Source organism: Pleurodeles waltl, chromosome 12, assembly GCF_031143425.1.
Source record: "Pleurodeles waltl isolate 20211129_DDA chromosome 12, aPleWal1.hap1.20221129, whole genome shotgun sequence".
Taxonomy (NCBI): domain Eukaryota; kingdom Metazoa; phylum Chordata; class Amphibia; order Caudata; family Salamandridae; genus Pleurodeles; species Pleurodeles waltl.
This window is the reverse complement of record NC_090451.1, coordinates 545,423,191-545,449,795: the sequence shown is the minus strand read 5'-3', so window position 1 is coordinate 545,449,795 and position 26,605 is coordinate 545,423,191. Positions and strand designations below refer to the sequence as shown.

Sequence of the window (26,605 nt, the reverse complement as noted above, 5' to 3'; positions counted from 1 at the left end):
TGAAGTTTGCAGAGAAGGAGCTGGAGGTGCTCACAGAGGAGTGCTGTGAGCACCATGATGAGCTTTTTGGGAAGGCTGCCCTCAATGTGCCAGACTCTACCACAAAAAGAATTTGGCAGGAAATACAGGAGAAAGTAAACTCCCTGGGGGTCAGCCACAGGAGTGTGGATGAAATAAAGAAGAGGTGGTACGACCTCCGCTCCCGGACCAAGGAGAGGGTGGCAGAAAGGCTCCGGGAGATGAGAGGCACAGGAGGGGGACCATCTTCCATACCACCACCCACACCCCTGGAGGAAAGGGTGGAGGAGACCCTGGAGCCGGAGGCTGTGACAGGATTTGGAGAACTGGACACCTCTGAGCCTGGACCATCAACCAGTGAGTACCATGTGATATGCCTGTACCCCCATCAATGCCATACCCCCACCCACCATGTACACAGGGGCATGCACAACCAAGATAGCTCCATTTCAGAGTAGCATATAACAGCATGATGCATTATGGGCAATGTAGTCAAGTAGGCAATGAATAGGCAAATGTTTATTAGGAAGTGTGCAACAGATAGTAGACACTGACAGTGTATTCCCCATGTCCCACAGGTCTCCCACAAGAGACCACTACCAGCCACAGCAGCCAGATGCCACTGGTCAACCAGCCCCATGAGGAGACAACAGGAGCAGCCACCACTCCCACCTGCACCACCAACACCATCCCCTCCATGGCAACACCCGCTGCAACAGTGGTCTCGGAGCCTGCACCAGCAACAACCAGGAGTGCCACTACAAACATCACAGGGCCTCCACCGCTGCGCAGGCGATGCAGGATGAGGAGAGCAGGACTGCAGGCAGAGTCAGGGCTTCCATCCACCACACCGACAGAGTCACAACTGCTACGTGGTCAGCGCCTGCAGAATCAAATGTTAGGGCGGATTAGTGGGGTTCTGCAGCGCTTCGTAAGGAACAATGAAAACAGCATGCAGCAGGTTCATGCACAACTGGTAATTGGCAACAACACTGGTGACCTAGCCCTGTCAATGCGTGACCTGGTGGCTGGCCTGCTTACACAGAGTGAGGGTGCGCGGCACAGGGACCGCCAGCTGCTCCAAAGGCTGGACAGGATGGCCTCCTCTATTTGCAGACTGGCAGTGAACACTACTGGGCTGTCCAGGAGAACAGTCGGCCTCCAGGTTGAAATGGGCCACTTTGCGGGTGATGTGGCAAGGGGCCTGGGCCGGATCACCCAGGTGCTAGACCTCATGGAGGCACGGCAGGTGTCCAGTGGTACAGGGGACACCCCACAAGACAGCGAGGAGGGCTCCACTGTCAGCAGTGTCTCTGCTGGTGACACCAGGGTGCTCCGGAGTGGGAGTACGAGGCAGAGCACTGCTGAGCAACCTGGTACCAGCCAGGCTTGCAGAGGCCGCCGTAGGCTGTAAACTGACCACTGTCCCTGATGTTGGGGCACATGATGGCAATGTGTCCCATGCTAGGTGGGCTTTTTGAAGTCCCTGAACAGTTTTTCATTGTACTGTATATAGTTCGGTTTTTGCACATATTAAATAATGTTATTGTTCCACTTAACAAATGGAGTGTTTGTTCAATTGGTGAGTATGGTAGAAGTTGGCCCTTACCTTCCAAAGTATTGTGTTGCAATGTGTTCCCGTCTCAGTCTGCCTCGATTTGCGATGCTCCTATCCCCGTGATGGCGATGTGGTTGCTCTTGCTCTTCATCCTCAGAATCTGGGTCTGCAGGGGTGAGAGGTAGCCCACGTCGGGTGGCAATGTTGTGCAGGATAGCGCATGTGACAGCTATTTTGAATGCCGTTATGGGGGTATACTGGAGGGCACCTCCACTTCGGTGAAGGCATCTGAACCGTGCTTTCAGCAATCCAAAGGTTCGTTCTATCAGGTTCCTGGTCCTCTTATGTGCACTGTTGTATCGCCTCTCACATTCATTGCTGGGTGTTAAGTACGGAGTCATTATCCATGGCCGTAGTGCATATGCACTGTCACCTGTTGGGCACAAAAAGTACACTGTTAGAAAGTCCTGGTTGGTGTGCACATTGATCTGTGTGCATGTCTACAAGGTGTATGCAGCTCTACCTAGGAGGTATCCGTCTCCAAACTCCCCACGTTCCAGGCGTTGGTGTATCCCACTGTGCCTAAAAATGTAGGAGTCATGAGTACTGCCTGGAAATTTCACTACAATGTCAGTGATGACATAATGGGCGTCACAAAAACCTGAATATTGAGTGAGTGGGTACACTTTCTATTGCGGAACAGATATTCCAGGTTTGCAGGAGGGCATATTTGAATATGTGTCCCATCTACACACCCTATGACATGGGGAAAGTTGGCAATCCGGTAAAAGTCCAACTTGGTGCTGTTAATTTCTGCCTCATTCCTGGGTAGGTATATGTATTGGGACATGTGTGTGAGTAAGGCATCTAGGAATGCCCTGAGGAACCTTGATAGTGCACTTTGGGATACCCCACATGCCACAGCAATGACCCCCTGATAGCTCCCCGAGGCCAAGAGGTGCAGTGAGCATAGCACTTGCACATGCGTAGGGATGGCGCAGCCGCGCAGAGTCTGGCGTTCTAGCTGTGGTTTGAGTAATTCAATTAAATCTAGTATAGCTGCGCTGCTAAGTCTATATTTATCGTACATTTCCTCCTCGGTTTGCTGGAAGAGTGTCTGCCTTGTTTTGTAAATCTTCTCCTGTCTCTGGCTCCTCCTCCTCCTCTGCTGGTCTGCGTGGGCTCTCCTCCTCACTGCTATCAGGTATATCTCCGCCATCTTGAGTAACCCAGATGCCTTCTGGGTCTCCTTTTATACTTTGGTAATGGTTACCACCTGCTCTGAGTAAGTGGTAAATTGGAAGTGCAAAATGGTCTTTTTGCGACTAGTCGCCATTTTTCGGGTTGCTATTGCATATGGTTTGCGACTCGCAAATTGCGACTTCCTATTTGCGGGTCGCAAAATGGGATCGCAATTTTTGTGAGTCGGTAACGGCTCGCATTGCTTTTTGCGAGTCGGAAATGGGATTTTTGCATCCCATTTCCGATTTTGCGGAGTCGCAAATAGCGATTCGGGCCATTTGCGACTCGCAAACGTTTGCTACATCTGGCCCTAAGTAGTTTTCAAAGATTCTTAAACATTTTGTCCATGACATTAGCAGTCTGCCTGCATTGTGTAAGAATGGAGGTCCTTGCATCACATTGTTAAAATTTGCAATGACAACAACAATAATATAAAAAGCAGTACAAAAAGCAATCTAAATATATAGCTGTAGTGAAATGTGTGTTTGGACCACTGACTCCGTGTTGCACCACTTTGCACCTGGCCTACCTGTACAGTGTTCACCAGTTACAGACTCCATTTTGTATTCATTTTAGCCTTAGCTTCATTCTGCCTATTGGCTTTGCGTAGAATTAGTCACTGGCATGTTAAAGGCTGCCCGTAATTTTCCACATTGTAAAGTGTGCATTCTGTCTTGTTTTTGTATTAATTCCCACCCAGGGCTTTAGCTGATAAGAATGTACTCAGGCGGCAAGGAACGGCCTTGCTTTGACTTGACATCTTGGGATTGTGGCCAAATCCCAACGTGTTATTTCCAAAGCATACCTAAACTAGCCAGCATGTTTGAATACTTCTTGCACAACTTGAGGGTTTTTTCCAGAAAGCTCCTTCTTCGTTTTTTTAAGATATAAAAGAGACCCAGATCGACAGTGGCAGATTCAGAGACCTCAATCAGAATTCAAACGTAGGATGCCTGATATAGATCCTGTGAGGGTAGAGATCTCTTTCTCTCTTGCAGTCAAACGGGGTCATCGGCTTGGTGGCAGGAGAAAGATGAAGCACCTAACAGGCCCTTTGGTGATGCATTTTTTATTAATTATATGCTTTGCATTATAATATAGATACATATATTTGCTGTGTATATTGCAGTGGAGAATCACTTGTGTATGTTTTCATTTCATTGTTGTGACTATTTTTAAACGTGTGCTTTCAACATGCTAATCTCCTTTTAGGAACCTTGCGAGGTGAAATAATAAATGTCTTCTTTGGACTAAGAAGTGCATACCAGAGATTTTTTTGTCAGAGCATGAGTATTTCAGCACGGTCATTAGGGAAAAGCAAAACAATAGCATGTAATAGAATTATAGTCACCAAACAGTTAAGGTGTGCCTGTCACCAAGTGGAAAGGTTTTTTTGTGAAGACAGGCTTGAAATGTAGAAGGCGCGCCTGTCACCGTCTTTACCGCGATCTGTAAGAGCTGTTGTGATGAAGACTAGACAGGCAATGTAATTAACAGGAGTGTCTGTCACCATTAAATTTGCTATTAGTGGAGACAAGCAGGCGAAGAGTAATGGTGCGCTCATAGACTGGCAAAAATTCTTGAGGTGTGTGCCAGTCACCGTGATATGCTGAAAAAAATACAGTGTAAGTACTGTGCAATGTGAAGCTTCCCAAGCTTCCAAGATGGCCACCACATAGTCAGACAGAGCGGCTTTTGACTGTGAGTAGAGATGGTAAAGACAGTGTGAGGAACGAGACAACGCTGACAGACAGCAACAAATATTCACATGCACAATAACTTCTTAAGTGCTCCTGCGTGTGTGAATTCAACAGTAGCACTTGTGACAAACAATGCCGGTAAGTGCATGAAATAGCAAGTCATGCCCGGCCTTCACCAACGGCATTGGCACCGGCACAGCGCAAAGGTAGACAGAGAGGTGAAAAGTTGATCTTTCTTGTGCACCGCAGCTCCAAACAAACACAGACAGTAAGCTAGGATCAGGCTCCTTAGTGAACCTGCTGGCGAAACACATAAGTCGTCTACCTCCGTAATAGAAGAATTATTTCCACAAACATATTGGTGGGTCCCAGCATGTATGCACCAACATGCTGTAAGAATCTATTTTGTATTGCTTCTTTTGTTATAGAGACATTTAGTTTGAGTCCTTTCTCTAAACGCACTACATATTGCATGCTTTATTTTTTATATTCGTTTAGTAAAAAGCCTGGTTCTACAACAGGCTTGCAGCTGGTTTCTTTCCCTATCTGACACACATTACTCATTATATTCTTGTGGTAAATATAAATTGACTGCCCTTGGCTTTCATACTCTGGGGAGGGAAAGAATGATAACATACGGCAGGAAGGCCTGAATGTGATATCTGTATCTTTGAACCATGAAATCCTTTGAAATGTTCCAAGAATGTGCAAGGCCAGACAGCTGCAGAAGGGAGTCGAGAACAGAGCAAGGGCGGGAACCAGTGTGTAAAAACTGATTCCCTCCTTAACTTCCTGTATGACATGTATCATCATATACTTATTTTATGAATCCTTTGATGTATGAGTATAAATATCGCTGTTAGACACAACATGTTAGCATACTTTTCTTCGGCAGTTGTAAATCTGTTCTCTTTGCTGCAGCATAATAAATAAGACCTTGGTCTTGATTCTCCGCTCCGACCCCTCGTGTCTAACTCCTTTGTAAATGCATTTGTAAGTATTTTTGGATTGTGCTTTACAAATGAGGGCTCGTCCGGGATCTTCCATTGGATGTCTACAATAGCGCTGTCATAAGACGTACTGCCAGTGGGGGGACCCGTTCCGGAGGTGTAGATTTCAGGGGCCCCTGCACAAAGACATAGTTTCAAAGCAGCTCCATCTTATCCACCAGGCAGGCCTCTGCCCGCTTTCCACGACGTCCCAGCGAAGATCCTGAACATCAGCTTTGAAATTGACTGATTAGTCTGACACGGGTGGCCGGAGAGAGATCTTGGAAAACAGATGATCATGTGAGACTGTTCCACGCTGACCGGTTGTCTGTTTCTACTTGCATTTGAAAGAATAACTGTTTTAGGAAACTGTTATAAATTTGGAAATAACTAGTTTTAGGTAAAATTGTATTGGTAATGGTACCTTTTGAAATTTTGTATTGCACGTGCTCTGTTAACTTTTGAATATTTTGTCCAGGCCTGGACCAATTTGTAGGTTGGTAAGCATTTGGTAAAGAGTTTAGAGAAAAGGTACCCCTTTGCATGTTACATTTTGAACTTTAAAAGGTTAGATATGGGAAATAAAAAATGTTGGCAAGGGCTATGTCGTTGTTTTTGCCGAAATCGTGTTCGAGGTTTGGACGAAAGACAACCGATCCCAAAAGAAGGAACACCAAGGTGGGACATGTTAAAGGATTATGGTTTAGAAATTTTTTTGTACAACAGTATATGGCTTAGCTATACTAGACATTGTCCTGACCTCCAGTGGTCAGAGGATGGATCTTTTGATTTAAAGAAAATAACCTACCTGCAGGAATGCTTGTTTCAAAATAAGGCTAGACAGCACATGTTTGATGTACATAGAAAATGGGAGACTGGGCCTACCAAGAGAAAAATCAAGGCGGACAAATTGATAGAGAAAGAAAAACGAAAAACAATAATGCAAAAAGCAGCGCAATACCACCACTCCCAATCCCAGAAGAGAATTGAGTCCAAAGATAGAATCCATAGGGTCCAGGTAGAGGGAAGTTATGTATCAAAACAGACAGAATCCAAAAATGCATTGGAAGAAGACAAGGTATTGCTACAGTTGTTAGATAACCCCACCGCACCTCCACCTTACACCCCCCGTAGCAGTTCAACCTATCATGGGAGCGCAGCAAGGGCAGAATTTGGGAGGGCAGAATTTAGGCAATCCAGGTATACCACCATATCAGCACGTGCCGCAGCAACCACAGACCCCAACCAAAGTCTCAGTTCCTCTGCCCTCTTCTCTGCCACCACCTGCGGATAACGCAATTTTGCAAATAATATCTTCTACCCCTAATGCCCCAAACCTTCTATGTACACCTATGAAATTGACTTTGCCCCCTAATACACGCTCCACTATTGGGAAAAATTAAAAACAAGTTATTAAAAATAAGTCAGAGTTTTGGATGGCAGATCCTATGTACACTCACACCGATATTATACAACCAGTACAACATATGCCACATTTTGAACAGCAATCAATACATGATCGAAAAATTGGAAAAATTGGAAAACGATTGGTATTGTTGTACTAGGAACTCTACCCCTATCCCCTTACACCAACTTTGGCGTGATAGCACAGCTTGCAAACTTGGTGATAAAGACCTAATGGAGGGAGTACGCATTTGCGTTTTAGCCAGAGAAGATGTTCTCAATATGTATGAAAAGGATTATCCAATGAGGGAAATACATCCTGACCCTCCCACTGCTGCGGCTATTGCAGCTGCAGCTGCCGCCAATCTCCCACGTCCTATACCTGTGGCTCAGTTTGTCCATATGCCATGGAAAAGGGAGGAGGTGATGGCTAAAAAAAAGACTTACCAGATCCTCGAAAGAATACAGCTGGGTTCTATCGTGACCTTAGAATTGCTATTTCCACCACCACCATGACCCTCAAAGACATTGATTATGTTTTTGGTGTTTTATTGGGCCCCGAAGTCTGGCTTAAAATTCGAAGAGTAGACGACGCACTTACCTTAGGGGTCACATGGGGGGCATTAGAACAGCATGAAGCAGGCAGGGTGCCAGGAGCCCTGCCTCATCAGAACATTTTAGATTTGCCCGATTGAATATTGACCAAATTAGAGATTATTATTCTACTTCAAGCTGTGGACTGGGGAAAACTTGCCAACTATAAACAAAAAACAGATGAAGATGTCCCAGATTATTTTACTAGAAGTGAACAAGCGTTCACAGATTTTAGTGGTCAAGACCGCGCCATCGCCACTGGTGTCACGTTATTTGTGGAACGCTTTGTTAATGGTCTACTACCTGAAATATTACAAAAATTAAAAGCAACAGAGAGTTTGTGGATGACAAAAGGACAGGCTGAGATCTTACAGAGGGCACAATATTATGAGAACAGGTATAAGGAAGAGTTAGAGAAGAATGAGAAGTCAGTAAAAGATTTAAAGAAAAAGGTACTGTTACAGCAGGCATATCCCCAGCGGGACACATTCCCTCAGCCGAGGGGTGGCCCACCAAGGGGACGGGGAAGGGGCCGAGGGCGAGGTGTATCTGCACCACCCCAAGACCGCTGATTGAATATCAACCAATGTGCCTACTGTAAACAAGAGGGCCATTGGTGTGATACTTGCCCATTGCTGGAAGGGAGACAGAGCATGTAACTTGACAGAGGGAATGCGTCAGGTAACCCATGAGGGCTAGGAAGAGGCAGAAATGGTTAGAATTTGCAGAATGTAAGCTAGGTCCCGCATAATACTAATATTTTTGATAATGCATTTGAACGACAATATTATGCTGGTGATTCCCTTTCTGAATTATACGATTACTAGGACAGACAGGGCCAGGGGCGAGTCAGTATTCCTTTAGATCAGAGTGGTCCCTATGTCGATGCAAATATCGAAGGGGAGGGCCATAAGTTTCTTCTAGATACTGGCACACCAGAACATCTATTGCACATGCTGCAGTCCCCGGGGCTCCCCTGTCGGGGCTTCATACCACTTCAATAGGGATTTCTGTGATCCCTGTGGTGAGCTCCATCTCAGCACCTATGAGAGTAACTGTAGGACCATTTTCAGTACACATGCCACTCTCCTTAACCTCAGGTTGCCGTTAAAATTTGTTTGCATTGGATATGTTAAAAAAACTTAAATGCAGTCATTTACTGTTCAATGGATGGTGTCTATGTAACTATGGATAACACTGCCCCTACCCGGTGCATGTTTTTTCACAGGAATGCAACTTAACCCCAGAGCTAGTGGAGGCAGAGCCTCACTTATGAGCCACTGGCAAAAATGATGTAGGCATTATGGATTTCAACCCTATTGTAATAAAAGTCATACCAGGTGCCCGGCTACCTCGTATTCCTCAATACAAATTGTCTAAAGCAAGCGAAGAAGGGCTCAAGATGGTCATTTCTGACCTCATGCATGCAGGTGTGGTAAAGGAAATATTGGGCAGCCGCTGTAACAGCCCGATTCTCCCTGTCGTTAAGAAACACATTGATACTAATAAATCAGATGTTGACCAATCAGCTATTGATAACACGGTATATGGACTAGTTATTGATCTCCGAGAAATCAATAAAATAGTCATTCCCCAGTTTCCTGTGGTCCCAGACATGAATAGTCTTTACACCATGATACCACCCAGTGTGTGTTATTTCTCAGTTATCGATTTGAAGAATGCTTTCTTCAGTATTCCGATAGCGCCAGAAAGCCAATATTTGTTCAGTTTCTCAATATTTGGCCGATCATTTTCCTTCACAAGGGCTCCTCAAGGATTTGTGGAAAGTCCCAGCATATATAGTCAAGCTCTTAAACGTCAACTAGACCAATTCAATTCACCTTCGGGCTCTGTACTGTTGCAGTACATTGACAATATTTTAATTGCCTCCGATTCTATGGCACAATGTAAAGCTGATACTGTTGCATTACTACATTATTTAATATCCTTGGGTCGTAAAGTGTCCCTCCCAAAATTGCAGTACTGTAGAGGGGAGGTCACCTATTTAGGACACCTCCTCTCTAAGGAGGGAAGGAGATTACATCCAGACAGAATAAAACTTGTTCATACTATGACTGCACTATGCACCCCCACTGAAGTCCGGGCATTTTTGGGATTTATATCCTTTTGCAGACAGTGGATCCCAAATTTTTTGCTTATAGCGAAACCATTGACTGCCCTGACACTTTTGGGTGTGCCCTCTCCTGTACCTTGGACTGACGAATGTGAGGAGGCTTTTCAGGAACTAAAAAAGGCATTGTGCTCTGCTCCTGCATTGGGTAATCCGGATTACAGCAAACCATTTGTTTTATTTGTGCATGAAAAGCATGGCTGTACATTGTCTGTTTTGACACAGGATCAAGGTGGGAGACAATGCCCTTGTGCATACTTCTCTTCCACCTTGGACACTGTGGCACAAGCTTTGCCTAGTTGTCTTAGAGGAGTGGCTTCTGCAGCTGCTGCAGTGAAACATAGTGAAGGGTTTGTTGGTGGCAATCCGCTCACTGTGATGGTTCCTCATGTAGTTGATATTTTGTTAAACAAAACACAGACGCAGCATCTCACCAGTGCTCATCTAACGGGTTATGAATTAACATTGTTCAGTCCAAATATCATTTTGAAGCGTTGCAATGTCTTGAACCCAGCTACGTTACTACCCCTCCCTCAGGATAATGTGGAATTTGACCATAATTGCATTTTTGCCACTGAGGAAGAAACCGAGGGACGGGTAGATTTAACAGATACTCCCCTATCTGACCCACAAGGATAGCTGTTTGTAGATGGGTCTTGCTTCAAGTTACCAGATGGTACAACTACTGCAGCCTATGCCGTTACCACGTTAAAAACAGTGGTCGAACCCCATAGAATCACGCAAAATTCGGCACAGGCTGCAGACTTAATTGCCTTCACCAGAGCTTGAGAAATAAGTGACCATCTTAGTTTTAATATCTACACTGATAGCCAGTATGTGTTTGGAGTAGCTCATGATTGTGGGCGACTCTGGGCGAATAGGGGCTTTATCACTTCGCATGGCAATACCATTCAGCATGGCACTTTGATTGTGGCCCTTCTGATCGCTCTCAGTTTGCCCCATCAGATTGCAATTATTAAGTGTAGTGCCCACAAAAAAATGACTGATAACATAGGAAGAGGAAATGCTTTTGCAGATTCTACTGCGAAAGCAACAGCACAAGCACCATTTGACAATGCATACGTTGAGAGTAGTGCCAGGTGGGATTCCAAGAACGAAGTACTAGAAAATACCTTGCAGTGAGTAAGAGACATTCAAGCTGAAGCAACAGAAGAGGAAAGGGAACAGTGGGCGAAGAACTGTGGACAGTGAGGGTTGTTACACAGATGACACAGATAGGAGGAGATGGATGTTACTTAATTGTTATGTACATGCTATGGTTACTATGGCCCACAGTCCTGCACACATCAGTGCCCAAGGCATCAAGACAACTTTGGACCACGTTTGGAGTAATCCTATGATATCCAAAGCTGCTAATAACCTGGTCAAGAGTTGTATGGTGTGTGCAATGCACAATGCAGGGAAAGGGACCCCAATGCCCCCTGGTCACTTTGCCCCTCCTGATCTCCCCTTTGAAGCTATACAGATGGATTTTATCCACATGGAACCATGTAACAAACTGAAATATGTGTTAGTGGTAGTATGTATGTTTTCAAAATGGACAGAGGCCTACCCATTAAAAGACAATGGTGCCCCCTGTACCGCCAAGATACCACTGAAAGAGTACTTTCCTGGATACGGATTACCTAGAATAGTATGGAGTGACAAGGGCCCCCACTTCACTAATGAAGTGATGGAGAAAGTTTGTACTACCCTTAACATCAAACAACGATTTCATGCTGCAAATCACCCACAATCAGCGAGCCTCGTAGAGAGGTATATTTACACCTTGAAGAGCAATAAAGCCAAGATTTGTACTGAGACCAATTTAAAATGGCCGGATGCTTTGCCCCTGGCTTTGCTGTCCATTAGGACAACTGCCAGTAGCAAGTCACGATTATCCCCCTACGAGATAGTCATGGGAAGGCCAGCCAATATCTGGGGGGTACCGCAGCCAAAGAAGCTTTCTGAAGTACAGTATCCTTTGTTTGTAGATTATTGTAAACAACTGACTAAAGATTTACGTTTGATCCACCAACAGGTCAAGGCCAGCCTGCCGACTCCTCTCAAAGACCCTGGTCATCATTTCAAACCAGGGGACTGGCTTATGACAAAGAACTTTCAAAGAACCAGCAGTCTTCAGCCCAGGTGGCGGGGGCCGGGCCAGGTACTGCTTGCTACACAGACAGCAGTGAAAGTGGAAGGAAGGAAAAATTGGATACATGCTAGCCATTGTAAGCATGCACCGATTCCACTACAATCTACTCCAGCAGCAGAATTACCTTTGCCTCCTGACTATAGTGAAGTACGGAGGCAGGAGACACCTCCACATGATTCAAGTACTAACACTTCTGTTCCTGAGGTGATACAGCAGCCCAGCGACGAAGGTTTGCTGTTTGAAGATCAACAAACCCATTGATACAACCTGCGTCCTCGCCCACCCAAATGAACAGATTTCTGAAGGTGCGTACAGTAGTGACACCCACAAAAAACTACATTTACATCACCCTGATAGCTCCCAGCTAGGAGCTACAAACTGAGGTCTCCTCTGAATGGCCAAGGAATCCCTTGCTCAGTAGGATAAGGCACGCTTGCCTTCACGAAATACAGTTCCCCGCCTTCAACACCACAGGTATTTCCGATGCCCCTGATGTACCAGCATTAAAGCGAGCTATCCTCACTGTTGTCACGCACATGTTGGGCGATGAGGTTGTAAATGATTGTGAAGATTAAAACTACAGCATGAACAAGGGTGACTAGCCTGTGCAACTATACCAGAACATTAGCCTGCTATAAGAACGTGTGTAAGTGGGGTTAACAGTTCTGTGGCTATCCACTGTGTAATTAGAGAAACTAATCCCAGTTCTACAGAAGCGGCCAGTCATTAGGGTTGGTGCAGCTTGTAGTCCCAGCGGGAAAGGTGCCTCTTCTGTTAAGTTCCCAGCAGATCACCGACCTGATTTCAATTGCTGGCCTCTGCCCTCTTTCTGCTGAAATATTGAACAAACTGACAAACTATACTGGAAAAAAAGATTTGAAGTATTGCGCCCAACAAGGAGTGATCAAGGGACCCAGGATCAAGCCAGCACCTATTGCCCAGTGTCAGAGAAATTGTTTATGGACCAGCTTGTGGGGCGAAACTACTAAAGTGGGAAGGGAGACGCTGCAAGACTCTAGTGGGTTGTGAACATTGCAGGAATTCAGATATTTGTATATACATATATGATCATTAGTATAGTGGTCTCAATATTTTGCATTTGGATATTTGGTAATTGTGTGGGTATATTCCTGAACACACATAGGTGGTGGAGACAACCAAAGCGGCACCCTAGAAAGGTAGTAGGAACAAGGAGGAGAGTAGAATAAAGTTATGAAAATATATCCATTTGGCAAGACAAACATCTCTTGAGAGAACAGAGAAGAGTTGCCTTATAATTATTTCCAGAAAACAATAATGAAGTACCTAGTGACCCTTATGTTAATATGTATAACGTCCAGCGGTGTTGCATCATTGTTGCAAAATCCCACCTTACATCCATTGATAAAGGTGCACGGGAAATTGGCCAAAACATTGAGTCTCACTGACTGCTGGATTTGCTGGCACTTGTCCAGACACCCCGAGGACCCAATAGGACTTTATGAAGTACCAGTGTCACCAGGCGTATATGGAAAAGGGGGAGTGTGTCTTGTACCCAATACCACTTGGAAATGTGATCAATGAGAATATCAGTGGTACCCTAGGTGTACTTTGCTACCTAATACCCAGGCAGAATATAAGCTTTCCCCGATTCCTGGAAAGAATGTCACACATAAAATGTTTCCCATATGTTTTGGTGATCATTCTTACGGTCATAACAAAGAGGCAAAATACATGGGGAAGGTCCCACCCAAACAATGTGTTTACACTCTGTTATTTGATAACACGGGGAACTGGGAACTCGATGGAGAGGAGAAACTAGACAGAAATTGGACCTCATTAATTAATGGGACTCAGCACAACTATACTTTACATTATTGGAACCTGACGGTGGGAGGAGAGGAGGTTCTGGTAGATCCAGAAGGATTGTTATATGATCCCTCAAGGGAAAGAGATAGAGATGGGAATAATTCACCTTTAATATTGTCACGAGTTTTCCTTGGCCCTCTCTGGACGGCTAGATGTTCCTATGTTGCACCCTGGGCAAATGTATCATTGCTAAATGAAATTTGGAAGGATTACAAGTATTGTAATAGTTCTGAGCAGGACACACCCGAGTGTGTGGGCTTGCCCCAAGTAAAGTACAGCATTAAAAACTCACAAATCCAGGGAGGCATGTATTTTGTATGCAGAAGAACTGCGTATAAGGTACTCCCCCTAAATTGGGAAGGGATATGCTCGCTGGCATATTTGGCACCCAACATTACTGTGATATCAAAAATATCATCTTCCCAGCCCCTTAACATGGGTAGTTTTGCTCATAGGTACAAACGAGGGATGCCTATATTGGAGGAATGAAAGAACTGGGCATTTCAATTATTACACGTTTTTATTCCGGGATTTGGAGTTTTCGATTTACAGCTGGTACTGATGAACATGTCCACTGAATTAGCCATTGCATTTAACGCCACTAGGCAGGCCATAGGAAGTGTACAGCTAGAAATAAACTCTGCAGCCGAATTGGCTATACAAAATCGTCTTGCTCTAGATTTAATTACGGTGCAACAAGGAGAAGTATGTGTTTTAATCCAACACCAGTATCAGCAAAAATGTTGCTACTGTGTCAACAAATCGTCAGAGATAGAATTGGATATTGGGAAAATAAAAGATGCAGTACAGGTATTTGAAAAAGTGGGCCAATATGATGGAGGCAATTTGAGCTTGTCATGTCTATGGTCCTGGCTTGGCGGGTGGGGCTGGTTGTTTAAAGACATAATTTTTATTATAATAGCTATTGTATTAAGCTGTCTGTTAGTGCAGTGCTTACCTGCTCTATGTTTCTGTTTAAAAATGTGCAAGCCTCCTCCAGTAAAAATACAAGAAACAAATCGAACTATGATGCAGAGAGAAGACATCAAATCCCTAATGGCTATTGATCCCACTATTCTCACAAAAGATACTGGTTGCTCATACCCATCGGTTGTTTATGTCCCCATGAATACCAATTCGAAGGACGTAGGAGTGAAATTTAACATATATGAGGAGATTTAGGACACCTCGTGAAAACGTTTGTTATGTTTGAGAGAAAACTCAAAAAGGGCCGATTGTAAGAATCTATTTTGTATTGCTTCTTTTATTATAGAGACATTTAGTTTGAGTCCTCTCTCTAAATGCACTACATATTGCATGTTTTATTTTTTATATTCGTTTAGTAAAAAGCCTGGTTCTACAACGGGCTTGCAGCTGGTTTCTTTCCCTATTCGGGACACATTACTCATTATATTCGTGTGGTAAATATAAATTGACTGCCCTTGGCTATCGTACTCTGGGGAGGGAAAGAATGATATCATACGGCAGGAAGGCCTGAATGTGATATCTGTATCTTTGAACCATGAAATCCTTTTAAATGTTCCAAGAATGTGCAAGGCCAGACAGCTGCAGAAGGGAGTCGAGAACAGAGCAAGGACGGGAACCAGTGTTTGAAAACTGATTCCCTCCTTAAATTAAATTAAACATGTATCATCATTACTTATTTTATGAATCCTTTGATGTATGAGTATAAATAAGACCTTGGTCTTGATTCTCCACTCCGACCCCTCATGTCTAACTACTATGTCAATGCATTTGTAAATATTTTTGGATTGTGCTTTACAACGTCGCAAAAATTATGTTGCATACAGTGAAATAAATAAGAAAGATCCTTCAAAAATGTGATAAAAAGTAGATGCTGGTTTATTATAATTAAGAACCCAAAATCACACTCCAGCACAGCTGCTTTCCAATTGTCAACATTTCAAAAGTTACTCATTTATACCCTAGAACATTGATTATGACATACTTAAATTCTATATTACAGTAACAGTAAACAGAACTACAGAAGTATGCAGTAAAAACTACAATTCCCATATAACACGCAGATTTGCAAAGAGGCTAACCTAATGTAAGTCTGCGACATTATACTTTTTAGCATGGGCACATTATTAATTAGCATTTGCAATGCAATAGGTCTCGCATTTTCTTGAGTTAGAGGTACTTGCATTGTAAATTCATAACCATACTTTTCTTGCCACATAAATTGGTCAACCCTACCTCATAATTTCCTCTTTTTCTGCTACATAATTCCAGTGGCCCTACATAAAACTAAAGCACTTCCATGTACCTTCTTCCTCTATCTGCAGCAAAAAATGAAAATGTTGCTATTTAGCAGTGTTTAACTGGGCAAAGTTTAATTGAAGCACGCTAACGTTGTGTTTACTGAAGGCAAATATGCGCTTACAAAACACACAATTTCCACTTAAAAACTATAGTCGAACCACAGAACATATTGGCCACACAGAAAATAAATATTTTTTAAAAGCTAATGCCTGCATATTAATACAATTGTGTCTTTTAATACTTAAGTTTATGTGTTGTTTTAATGGTGTGTGCCATATGGTGTTTGGCTGCAATTTACACTGTTTAGAGGAAATTCACTCCACACAGTTTTATAGCATCTGATAACATCACTGCTGTCTACAGAGCAAGCCATCCAGTCATTTACACTCTTTCTTCTGGGTGATGCTGCCCTTTCACAAACACATGCTTATATTTCTGCTCTGTGTTTTTGTTTTTCACGTTAAACTTTTATCTCCACAGCAGTCTTTTTTATGTTAATTTGCTGTATTTCACAGTGTTTACGAGTAAAGAGCGATTTGTGTCCTTGTGTTCAAAATGTTTTCTACAACATGATAACATCTTGCTGTTTAAACTTCCACCCTGGCAGCTTGTTTAGAGTTTGGCACAAAAGGTCATTTTCACATTTTAGAGTTTGCATTTCTAATAAATGATTCTTTATTTTGCCCACAGTAAATCAGTGAGGCAGAAAAATAACCGGTGGCCCTTTAACAAAAATTGTTTGTGCCCTGCATCGGAACACACAGGCTCAAATTAAGCACTGCGAACATAGTAAGTGTGCCTTCCCTAGATCCAGCTGTTTCTCTACACAGAAGGCTGATTTATTTTTTCTTGATATCGAAGCTACAGCTTTTTTTTATTTTTAGCTTACGAGACCCACAATTGCCTTGTTAGCATACATGAAAAGTATATTTTTTCCAGGTTCAGCTGTCACTTTACACCGCACGCTAATAACTGCTGCATACACTTTTACGAGTACTGAATACTAAAGCAGGCTAATTTGAAATTTGAGAAGCAAATTTTCCTTTGTTTGCGTTGTGCTTTCGTTTTAGTTTTGCTATGACTTTCCCAAGTGTCTCTTTTGGTCATACTACAGGGAGTGCAGAATTATTAGGCAAATGAGTATTTTGACCACATCATCCTCTTTATGCATGTTGTCTTACTCCAAGCTGTATAGGCTCGAAAGCCTACTACCGATTAAGCATATTAGGTGATGTGCATCTCTGTAATGAGAAGGGGTGTGGTCTAATGACATCAACACCCTATATCAGGTGTGCATAATTATTAGGCAACTTCCTTTCCTTTGGCAAAATGGGTCAAAAGAAGGACTTGACAGGCTCCGAAAAGTCAAAAATAGTGAGATATCTTGCAGAGGGATGCAGCACTCTTAAAATTGCAAAGCTTCTGAAGCGTGATCATCGAACAATCAAGCGTTTCATTCAAAATAGTCAACAGGGTCGCAAGAAGCGTGTGGAAAAACCAAGGCGCAAAATAACTGCCCATGAACTGAGAAAAGTCAAGCGTGCAGCTGCCACGATGCCACTTGCCACCAGTTTGGCCATATTTCAGAGCTGCAACATCACAGGAGTGCCCAAAAGCACAAGGTGTGCAATACTCAGAGACATGGCCAAGGTAAGAAAGGCTGAAAGACGACCACCACTGAACAAGACACACAAGCTGAAACGTCAAGACTGGGCCAAGAAATATCTCAAGACTGATTTTTCTAAGGTTTTATGGACTGATGAAATGAGAGTGAGTCTTGATGGGCCAGATGGATGGGCCCGTGGCTGGATTGGTAAAGGGCAGAGAGCTCCAGTCCGACTCAGACGCCAGCAAGGTGGAGGTGGAGTACTGGTTTGGGCTGGTATCATCAAAGATGAGCTTGTGGGGCCTTTTCGGGTTGAGGATGGAGTCAAGCTCAACTCCCAGTCCTACTACCAGTTCCTGGAAGACACCTTCTTCAAGCAGTGGTACAGGAAGAAGTCTGCATCCTTCAAGAAAAACATGATTTTCATGCAGGACAATGCTCCATCACACGCGTCCAAGTACTCCACAGCGTGGCTGGCAAGAAAGGGTATAAAAGAAGGAAATCTAATGACATGGCCTCCTTGTTCACCTGATCTGAACCCCATTGAGAACCTGTGGTCCATCATCAAATGTGAGATTTACAAGGAGGGAAAACAGTACACCTCTCTGAACAGTGTCTGGGAGGCTGTGGTTGCTGCTGCACGCAATGTTGATGGTGAACAGATCAAAACACTGACAGAATCCATGGATGGCAGGCTTTTGAGTGTCCTTGCAAAGAAAGGTGGCTATATTGGTCACTGATTTGTTTTTGTTTTGTTTTTGAATGTCAGAAATGTATATTTGTGAATGTTGAGATGTTATATTGGTTTCACTGGTAATAATAAATAATTGAAATGGGTATATATTTTTTTTTTGTTAAGTTGCCTAATAATTATGCACAGTAATAGTCACCTGCACACACAGATATCCCCCTAACATAGCTAAAACTAAAAACAAACTAAAAACTACTTCCAAAAATATTCAGCTTTGATATTAATGAGTTTTTTGGGTTCATTGAGAACATGGTTGTTGTTCAATAATAAAATTAATCCTCAAAAATACAACTTGCCTAATAATTCTGCACTCCCTGTAAATCCAGCGCTGTAAGCAAGAGATGAAGTGTGGAATTATTATAAGGCAGTGCAGAGGGTTAATGTGGCTGCCACAAAGAACATGTTGTAGGCAGATCACAGACTGCTATTAATCTTCAAATGTTAAAATAACTCTTGTGATTAATGTTATTTCTGGAGAGATAACTTACTTTTCTACAGTGAAAGCTTTGACTAATTATAAGGAAGCGCAGAAGGTTAATGTGCCTGCTGTATAGAACATGAACTAGGCAGATCCGAACTAGCAACTAATGTAACAAGCTCCACAAAAGGCAATATTTATGGGCTGCTGGAAACTTCACTGGAAGCACAGATGGGGATTGTTTGTGTTAAAGCTCTTTTCCCCTCGGGGGTGTTTCTGAAAGCGATTGAAACCAGGGGTCGGCTCACCCCTTTCGCTCCTGATAACCAGGATGGAGTTTGGTTTGTGTGTCGTTTCTAAGCAGTACGGTAGTACCCCAATAGAGAAAAACAAAAACATGAGCTGCTCAGAATGAAATATTCCAAAAACTCTGCCTGATCGTCCGTGCCCTTAGAAACCAAGGCTGTTGTCAGTGGAAGAAAGGGCATAAAAGAAAAATAAGTACAACACATACTAAAGATATGATCAGTAAACAACTAATAAAAAAACGAAAGTAATACAGTTTCACATGAGCATCAGGGTGAAGAGCCACAAAAGGAAAAAGAAGCTCGCTCCCAGTCAAACATATTGGTAAAAGTGCAATTAGCCATGTAACAGGGGGGTAGCCACTGCATAACAAAACTGCCCTAGGGAGAAACTAAAGCATTTACCAACGAAAAGAAAGGATTTTTGAAAGGCAAGCCCATGAAGGAGTTTAAAATCCCAGATACATATCAACATGCCGGAAAAGCAGCGCTTGTGCGCTGCTATGCTCAACCTAAAAAACGGGTGATACCAGGCGAATGAGGAGGAGTAGACAGTTATGACTGCCTCCGCTCCTAGAGGCGCTGATACTTATGACTTTGTCGCTGACAATTCCTCCACCTTTCTGGCGCCGCCACCTTCCCCCATTTTGTAGGTCCCGGTGTGCTTTTTTTTTTTTTTCAATTTCCTACACTTATGAAATCAAAGTTCTCGAGATCATGAATCATTTAAAAATTGTTGAAAAGGCGCGGAACACGTTCTATTTACTGGGGAATTCCTCTCTTAATGTCAGAAGAAGTGTAATCTGCCTCTGAAGCCCTGGCCAAGGACGTTTCGTGTATCATTTCCCATCAGCACTTATTTTTTTAGCAGGTGGGGAGCAGACCACCTACTACCCCAAGAAGTCTGATCTTTGAACAATACCATTACTTTAAATAAACACACTACAACATTTAAGTTGGAGTCCAATCGCCGAGTCTCACTCTCTGGTGAACTCCTGCGACCTTTCAGTTTGTCTCGTCCCGGGCTCTTTTTACAGTCCCTTTAAGCTTTCAAGCCGGAACCCTCGCGTTTCTCAGTGTTTCAAGAGGGCGCATTCTTGTAGTTGCACCGGAAGTTTTTTACGAAGGGGGAAGGTTACTGACAGTTTCACCGGAAGTGGTCGGTATCCTGGCTGCAGCGCCGGGAGAAGCCGAGAGCGCGGGAGTGATGGACCCTTCGGGCAGCATCGATATCAGCGCCACACGGCATTTACGGGACATTTTAAAGCTGGACCGACCCGGAGGTGAGGGAGAACTTTTGCGGGGTTGAGACAGCAGCACTCCGGTCATGCATGGTGTTTTTAAACTGGACTGTTAGCGAGACCAGTTGCGCGATATATTAAAACGATACGAGGCATGTGACTAGAGGACCACGGGGATGCATTGGCATACTAGTTTAAAGGTGGAGAAAGAGCGAAGGAGGAGTCGGGTCAGGCTTGGGGTGAACAGCGAAGAGAGACGAGGCCAAATACTAATAGCACACCCTGATAGCAATTGAATCTGTTGGGTGCGTGTCCTAAAGGGCAAGGGGAAGAAGTAAGGTCTTAGGGCGAGAGAATCATAGAGGGGTGCGAGTCATCTTGTTGTTATCCCGGAAATAAAAATTGGGTGGGAGGCAGCGGCGAATAGATGCGCTGACGTGACGATGTTGGCAAGTTCCCCGGTGTCATATGTGACACCAATAGCCTGTTTTTTTGGTTTTGTCAATTGAGTGTTGCATTCTGTATCTCGTGGCTCTGTTTTTAGTACGGAGCAGGGCTCTGTAACCTTAATTTGCAGAGCGGTTTTGCCTCAAAAGCCAGATCTGGCTTAAGGTTTGCACGTGTCATAGACCATATGACAGCTGTCAACCTAGGTTCGAGACGACATTCAGTGGAATTTTTCAGCACTAGAGGCATCCCCTACTGAGAATGTAAGCGTTAGCACGGGGGCTGACGCACTAAGGGTATACTAGTACCAGGAAGGGGACACCCTGTCTGAGGGACAGTGCTTGCCGTGAAGAATATGTCCCGGGGTGGGAGGGGTGGTAATTGAGGCATCGGTGTGACTCGATAGTCGGCACAGGGAGCAACACTAGTGGAAAGGGGTGGGTGAGCATTGATAGGGCAGACTTTGACGGGGAGGGTCAGAACCTTCAGTGACACCAATGGCATGGGGTAGTTCGCTTCGCATGTGACATGAAAGTGACCGTTTTGTAAGTAGGAATACTTTCGTCCCTGTATAGGAGAGCATGATGTTTAGGCTGCCAGGAGCGGTAGAGGACACAAGTGGCGTTTTTTGGTACCGTTAATTGCCGAGGCACAGGGTCCTCTCGGAGTGTTTATTAATTTACCCACGTCTACAAGGACGACACCGGCATGCATTAACTGGCAAGGTGTGTAAACCCAATTCAAATATTACCTTATGTCATGTTGCGCATGGGCACACCGCATTCCTCTAAGAAATGCAATGAAGATAATAACTTTCACCGCGTGCAAATTAAACAAATAACTAGCTACATTTTTGCAGATAGTCTTCTATCGTTGGTATTGAGGAGGTGGGGGTCAATAGCTCCCAAACAGTACGTAGGATGATCTGACCTGCTGGCTTGTGATGGAAGGCACAAATTCTGAGGATGGCTGTAGAGTTCCATGAGAACAGCAGTTGGAGAAACTGCTCTGACTGGTTTTGCAGAGGACGTAGTGTTCAGAATTCTTGCTCTAGTTTCTTGGAAGGGAACTTTTGGGCATTTCACGTTCACTAATCAGGTCAGAATCATTTCTCCCAGCCATCCTACTCGGAGTAAGGCACTTCCTGAACACAGATACACTATTGGTCACAACCTCTTTCACTTTTTGCAGCTGCCCACGTATCTTGCCTACGGGTTACCCTCCAGGGAAAGAAGACAGCTCATTCAGGAGGATAAACTTGATACCAGGGCATTTGTCCTCAAGAAACGTTAGACCTATTCAGTTCTTATGGAAGAATGTCGGGCTCAAAGTCTTAAACTGCCTTTCTCATTTTGTCTCTTCCCCTACGCCATTATTTACTCTGGCGGAAGGTAAGGTTCCAATGAGGAGTGATGGGGAAGTCTCTCACAGTTCCTTGCAGATAAGAGATCTAAGTAATCAAAAAGTTGCCTTCTCCAATTTTGAACTGTGTTGCAGAGTTCACAGTCAAATAAGTGCCACAGCTTCGCTGGTATATTCACACCTACACGATTGTAGTTCAAATATTCGTCATCCGTAAATGGTGTAGGATAGTAAACAATAATTTATTGATCATTTTCCAGTATACGGAGATTTCTGTTAAAGCCCCTTTGCATGTCGGACGTTCCTTCATCAGGGGTCCAATTACGCATATTGTTCAACCGCACTCTGGAAAAGAGCCATTTAAAATCAAATCCAAATGTAACTGAACTCTCTGCATATATTGACATTGGTGTGTCAGCAATGAATCTAGAAGTGTCTAAAGTAACGATAAACGGAACCAATGTTGGCAAAAATATCTACGTATACATCAAAATGGTTGACTGCCTCATTTATGTAGTGGAATTACATGGAATCAAGTGGACGGGATCAACCACCATCGGTTATTGCACCAAGAAAACGGAAATAATCAAAGTGGTGGAATCTAAGGATAAGCGAATGAGCCGTGACTAAAAGTGATTACATGCAAGCTTTGACCCAAGTACATGAATGTGGGTGCAAGTGTGGGATGTGCAGTAGATGGGAAAAACAGAGTTCAGTCAGTAAAAGTTTGGTAAGTCAACTACTTCTGAATAGCGGAAGACAGACACAGCACTTATACTAAAGACACGTTTGGTAACTCATACTAGATAACGAAACAGAAGCGTATGAAATTTGAAGCCCGGACTACGAAATATGCGAGCGCATCCATCATTTTAAGGTTTCAAAACTCGCCATTGAACCCGTGCTAAAAGTCACCTCACCAAGTGTGTGGGTGGCGACCGCAAGGATTACAATAACTTGCATCTTGAGGTAAGTGAACCGAGGCACACACCTAGAGTCAACGATGAGTCAAAGGCAAGGGGTACAAAAATGAAAGATCTGAATATTGTAATAAGTGCGTAACCCAGAGCCTAAAAACGGGTACAGAACTAAGAGGGGAAGCTTTCACGAGTACACAGCACACAGGTGAAGAATTGGTAAAGAAAGCCACTAGTACAAAGCAGAGAAAAAAACCTGTAAAATTAACCGAATAAAAAGACGATAGTTCGAAATAAGAGGTACCAGAAATATATTAAATATGAAGTACACCTATCATTTCAACGCAGAGAGACGATAAGACAAGGGATGGGAAAGTGCAGTCAAATAGCTGAATGACAAACCCTCCAAAAGAACCGAATCAATTTATTATAATCACAATAATAAATACAATAAACAAGAATGACAGGAACAATTGCAATCAAGCTGTACATTTTTGCTAGAAAAACGTACTTGTAGCATCATATTAAATGGGGAAACACACAGTTTCCATGGTTGTGTTACAAAAAGCACAACATTTCCTGTCCTTTAGTCTGAAGATTGTTCCAATGGGCAATCCAAAAATATTTTTGTAGTAAGATTCTGTTATTGTTAAAGTAAACTCTTGTCAGTTTTTTCAATCACCTGAAATCTCACCTATCTGATGTTGAGTTTTAGATTAAAAAAGGCTACGGAAGATTTGATAGGATGGCATTGAATTTTACTTTTGTGTTCAAGCAATTTGGTTTGATTTTTGTTTTTGCTTAATTTTACCAACATGCACTTTCCTGTCATTCCAGTAGGTAGAAACAGTTTATGGGTTTGCCCGTGAAGGTATCTTTGACCTTAAACTTTGTCCAGAGGTGGGATGTATTATGGTGTTGCAGATGATATTTGAGCTACAATTGTGTAATTGTGATTATGGCACCCTATCTGTGATAGTTCATTTTCTCTGCACCCCGTGACACACTCCAATCAGAGTGTGCAACTCTTTGAAGTGCATCATTTACTTGACCACCCAAACAGAGCTGATTAGGAGTCCTTCTTGTAGTGACCTGTGCAGTCTGTCTGGTTTAATGGAGACAAGCAAAGATGTCGCAGTCCAGAAACTGACCATTTCCCTGGACAGCGGTGATGGACTTTGTGAGAGTTCTCAGGATGGGAATCAGCAAATTCTTGATCCTGGAATGGAGGACCATTAACCATCCAGAGGTCTTTAATCTGCCATAAGTGGGCATTACTTTTCCAATTTCGAGATTAGTTAATTCACTGATGTGTTGTTGACACCTTCCATCTCTGGATACTTAGAGAAGTAGTTAATTATTACTAATGCATGATACCTGTCTGGCAAATTTATGAAGTCTGCACCCACTCAGGGAACCAGTGGGACACCTACTATGGTGGTTCACACTGGTGGGTCAGTCACAGTGGATGCTTGGCACTGATGGTTTGTTTCTAAACAGTTTTACTGATGGAATCCGATTTTTTTACAGAACCAACTCTTAGTCTTAAAAAGTCCCTTGATGACCAGTATGAGGTAGATGCACATCGGTTACCAAGATAGTTTAGGAGATTGTATTCTAGCGCAACGATGGAGACATCATCCACGTGAAAGAGCCAAATCATTTTGGACATTAAACAGCTATGTAAGAATCTGGTGGGCTTCTGGAGTGCCAGTTGAGAAGTTGGATATCTGGGACCTCCACTGCCCACTACAGGCTTCTGGAGTAGCTTGTTATAGGTAGTTCTCTTCTTTATTGACTTTCTGAATTCCTCTAGAAACATGGGAAGGGGCATAAGCATTCCTCTTCTAGCCTAACATATTCTCTTTCAATTGCAACTTGCTGTTCAGTTTGCATGGTGAGTCTTTGGTGTTCTGAGAGCTAGTTATTGGGGTTGTGGCAACCTGGCTGGTACAAGACAGCAAATGTAGGATGTTCGATAAGGATTTCCCCCCATATTCTTAGAATATGCCTTTTTTTTTCTTCTTGGTTGTATGACAGACTTTTTTTTATTTTTCATCCAATGAACACATTTCTTTAAACATGGGGTAAGTTCTATGCCTTATAAAATAAGCTTCAAAATCGTCATCTGTGCTCCTCCCATCGTAACATCTGCTTCTGATGTCTGGACGATCTCTCTTTGAAGAACTCTTATAAGCCAAGGACTATTTAGGTGTGTGGTGCATCCGCAATTTAGATTGGGACTAACAGTTGGAAAGATAAGGTTTCAGTCCTTATCAGTGGACCTCGATAAATACCAGTATACTAGCCAATCCCCCCTTCCCCCAAGCAGACCGTGCTTTCTAGAACGTGGCTATTAGTTAGTGACCAAACAATTATAAATGTGTCATGGAATATCCTACATTATAATGCTCCTTCCATCTACCTTGGACTTGAAATTGACTTGAAAACTATTGCAGCAATGCCAAACGTTTTTAAAACAATAACATCATTTTATAATAACTGTCTATTGTACGTTCTGAGGATAATTCTACTACAGTTACCAAAGAGACAATATGCACGGAGACTGCACTACTGAGCTGAGTGTTGAGATGATTTATTGTTTAGCTCTGAACATAGCAGAACACTAATACTGTGATTTCCATGACTCGAGATTGTGTCTCCTTCTGGGCAATGCTAGGGTGAAAAATCTTAACCCCACTGTTGGCTTTTACCCCAAACAATGCTTTGTCAATGTGTTACTGTTATATGTCAACACTGTAGAACCTAGAATGTGAGGGGTAGTAGAATGTGGAGTGTAGAACGGTGAAGGGATTCTGGAGGTGGGAATGGTATTGGAGGTGTGGAGGTCTGAGGAGGAAGCAGTGTACTGTGCTGTTGGAGAATAAACACAACTTGTTTTATACCTTAGTTGTGTGGATCTTTACAGTGGCAACAAGATTTTGACACCTGTTACTGGACTTTGCAAACAGCACAGGAGTGGTGTCATTCTTTGAAACAAAACCTGCTCACGCAAACTTGCGAGGATATTGGTGCGAAAGAAGGCAGGAACGGAGTTCTGGCGGCAGGCCGGTGATGTATGTTTGTACATTGAAGATCTTGATTTAGTTAAAGATTTTTATCGGCTAATATAATCCTGCTGCCTTTTCAGTTACCGTTGGTGTGGTCACGCGGCATAATTTTTGAATGACGCGCCGCGCTGCTTAAGGACCCGCATGTGTTATGCTGTCGCGTGGCACCATTATCTGGAAGACGTGCCGCACGACGTGCATTTCACAAAGAAGCACGCGCCCCAACTAACGCGTGTTTGTGGAGAGTAATATTTCTACATCTTGGTTTCACTTTAACGGTAGAGACCTACCTCTTCTCCTTTTCGTTTCATCTGTGTTGTGCTGGGTAGAGGTTTTTGTCACTTCCTGTTTCTCAATTCTGGTATCAACACTGCAAAAGGACTAAGGAACAATGGAAACAGAAAAAGGGTTTGAAGAAAAACAAGGAAGTGGATTTCTACAACTACAAGGGATATTAACACAGTGGAAGGAAAAAGGAATATATATGAAGAAAGAGGAGTGAGATAAACAAGGAAAAGGATGTATAAACTTACAAAGGATAAGTTATTTTCAATTTCAC

The 26,605-nt window shown here is 43.3% G+C and overlaps 1 protein-coding gene and 1 long non-coding RNA gene across 2 annotated transcripts in view; one reads left to right on the top strand and one right to left on the bottom strand.

Moving 5' to 3' along the window:
* Positions 1-524: 524 nt before the first annotated feature.
* LOC138268166 (uncharacterized) lies at positions 525-26,397 on the bottom strand. The gene is made up of 3 exons (XR_011199943.1): positions 26,337-26,397; positions 1,628-2,009; positions 525-901 (listed from the first exon to the last, which is right to left on the bottom strand). It is a non-coding gene; the product is annotated as an uncharacterized lncRNA (long non-coding RNA).
* The window catches only part of EDC4 (enhancer of mRNA decapping 4), a 703,483-nt gene continuing 697,000 nt past the window's right edge, over positions 20,123-26,605 (top strand). The window contains exon 1 of the mRNA XM_069217586.1: positions 20,123-20,291. Within this exon, the coding sequence (XP_069073687.1) occupies positions 20,216-20,291 (76 nt within the window). The 5' untranslated portion in view covers positions 20,123-20,215. The remainder of the gene's footprint in view (positions 20,292-26,605) is intronic.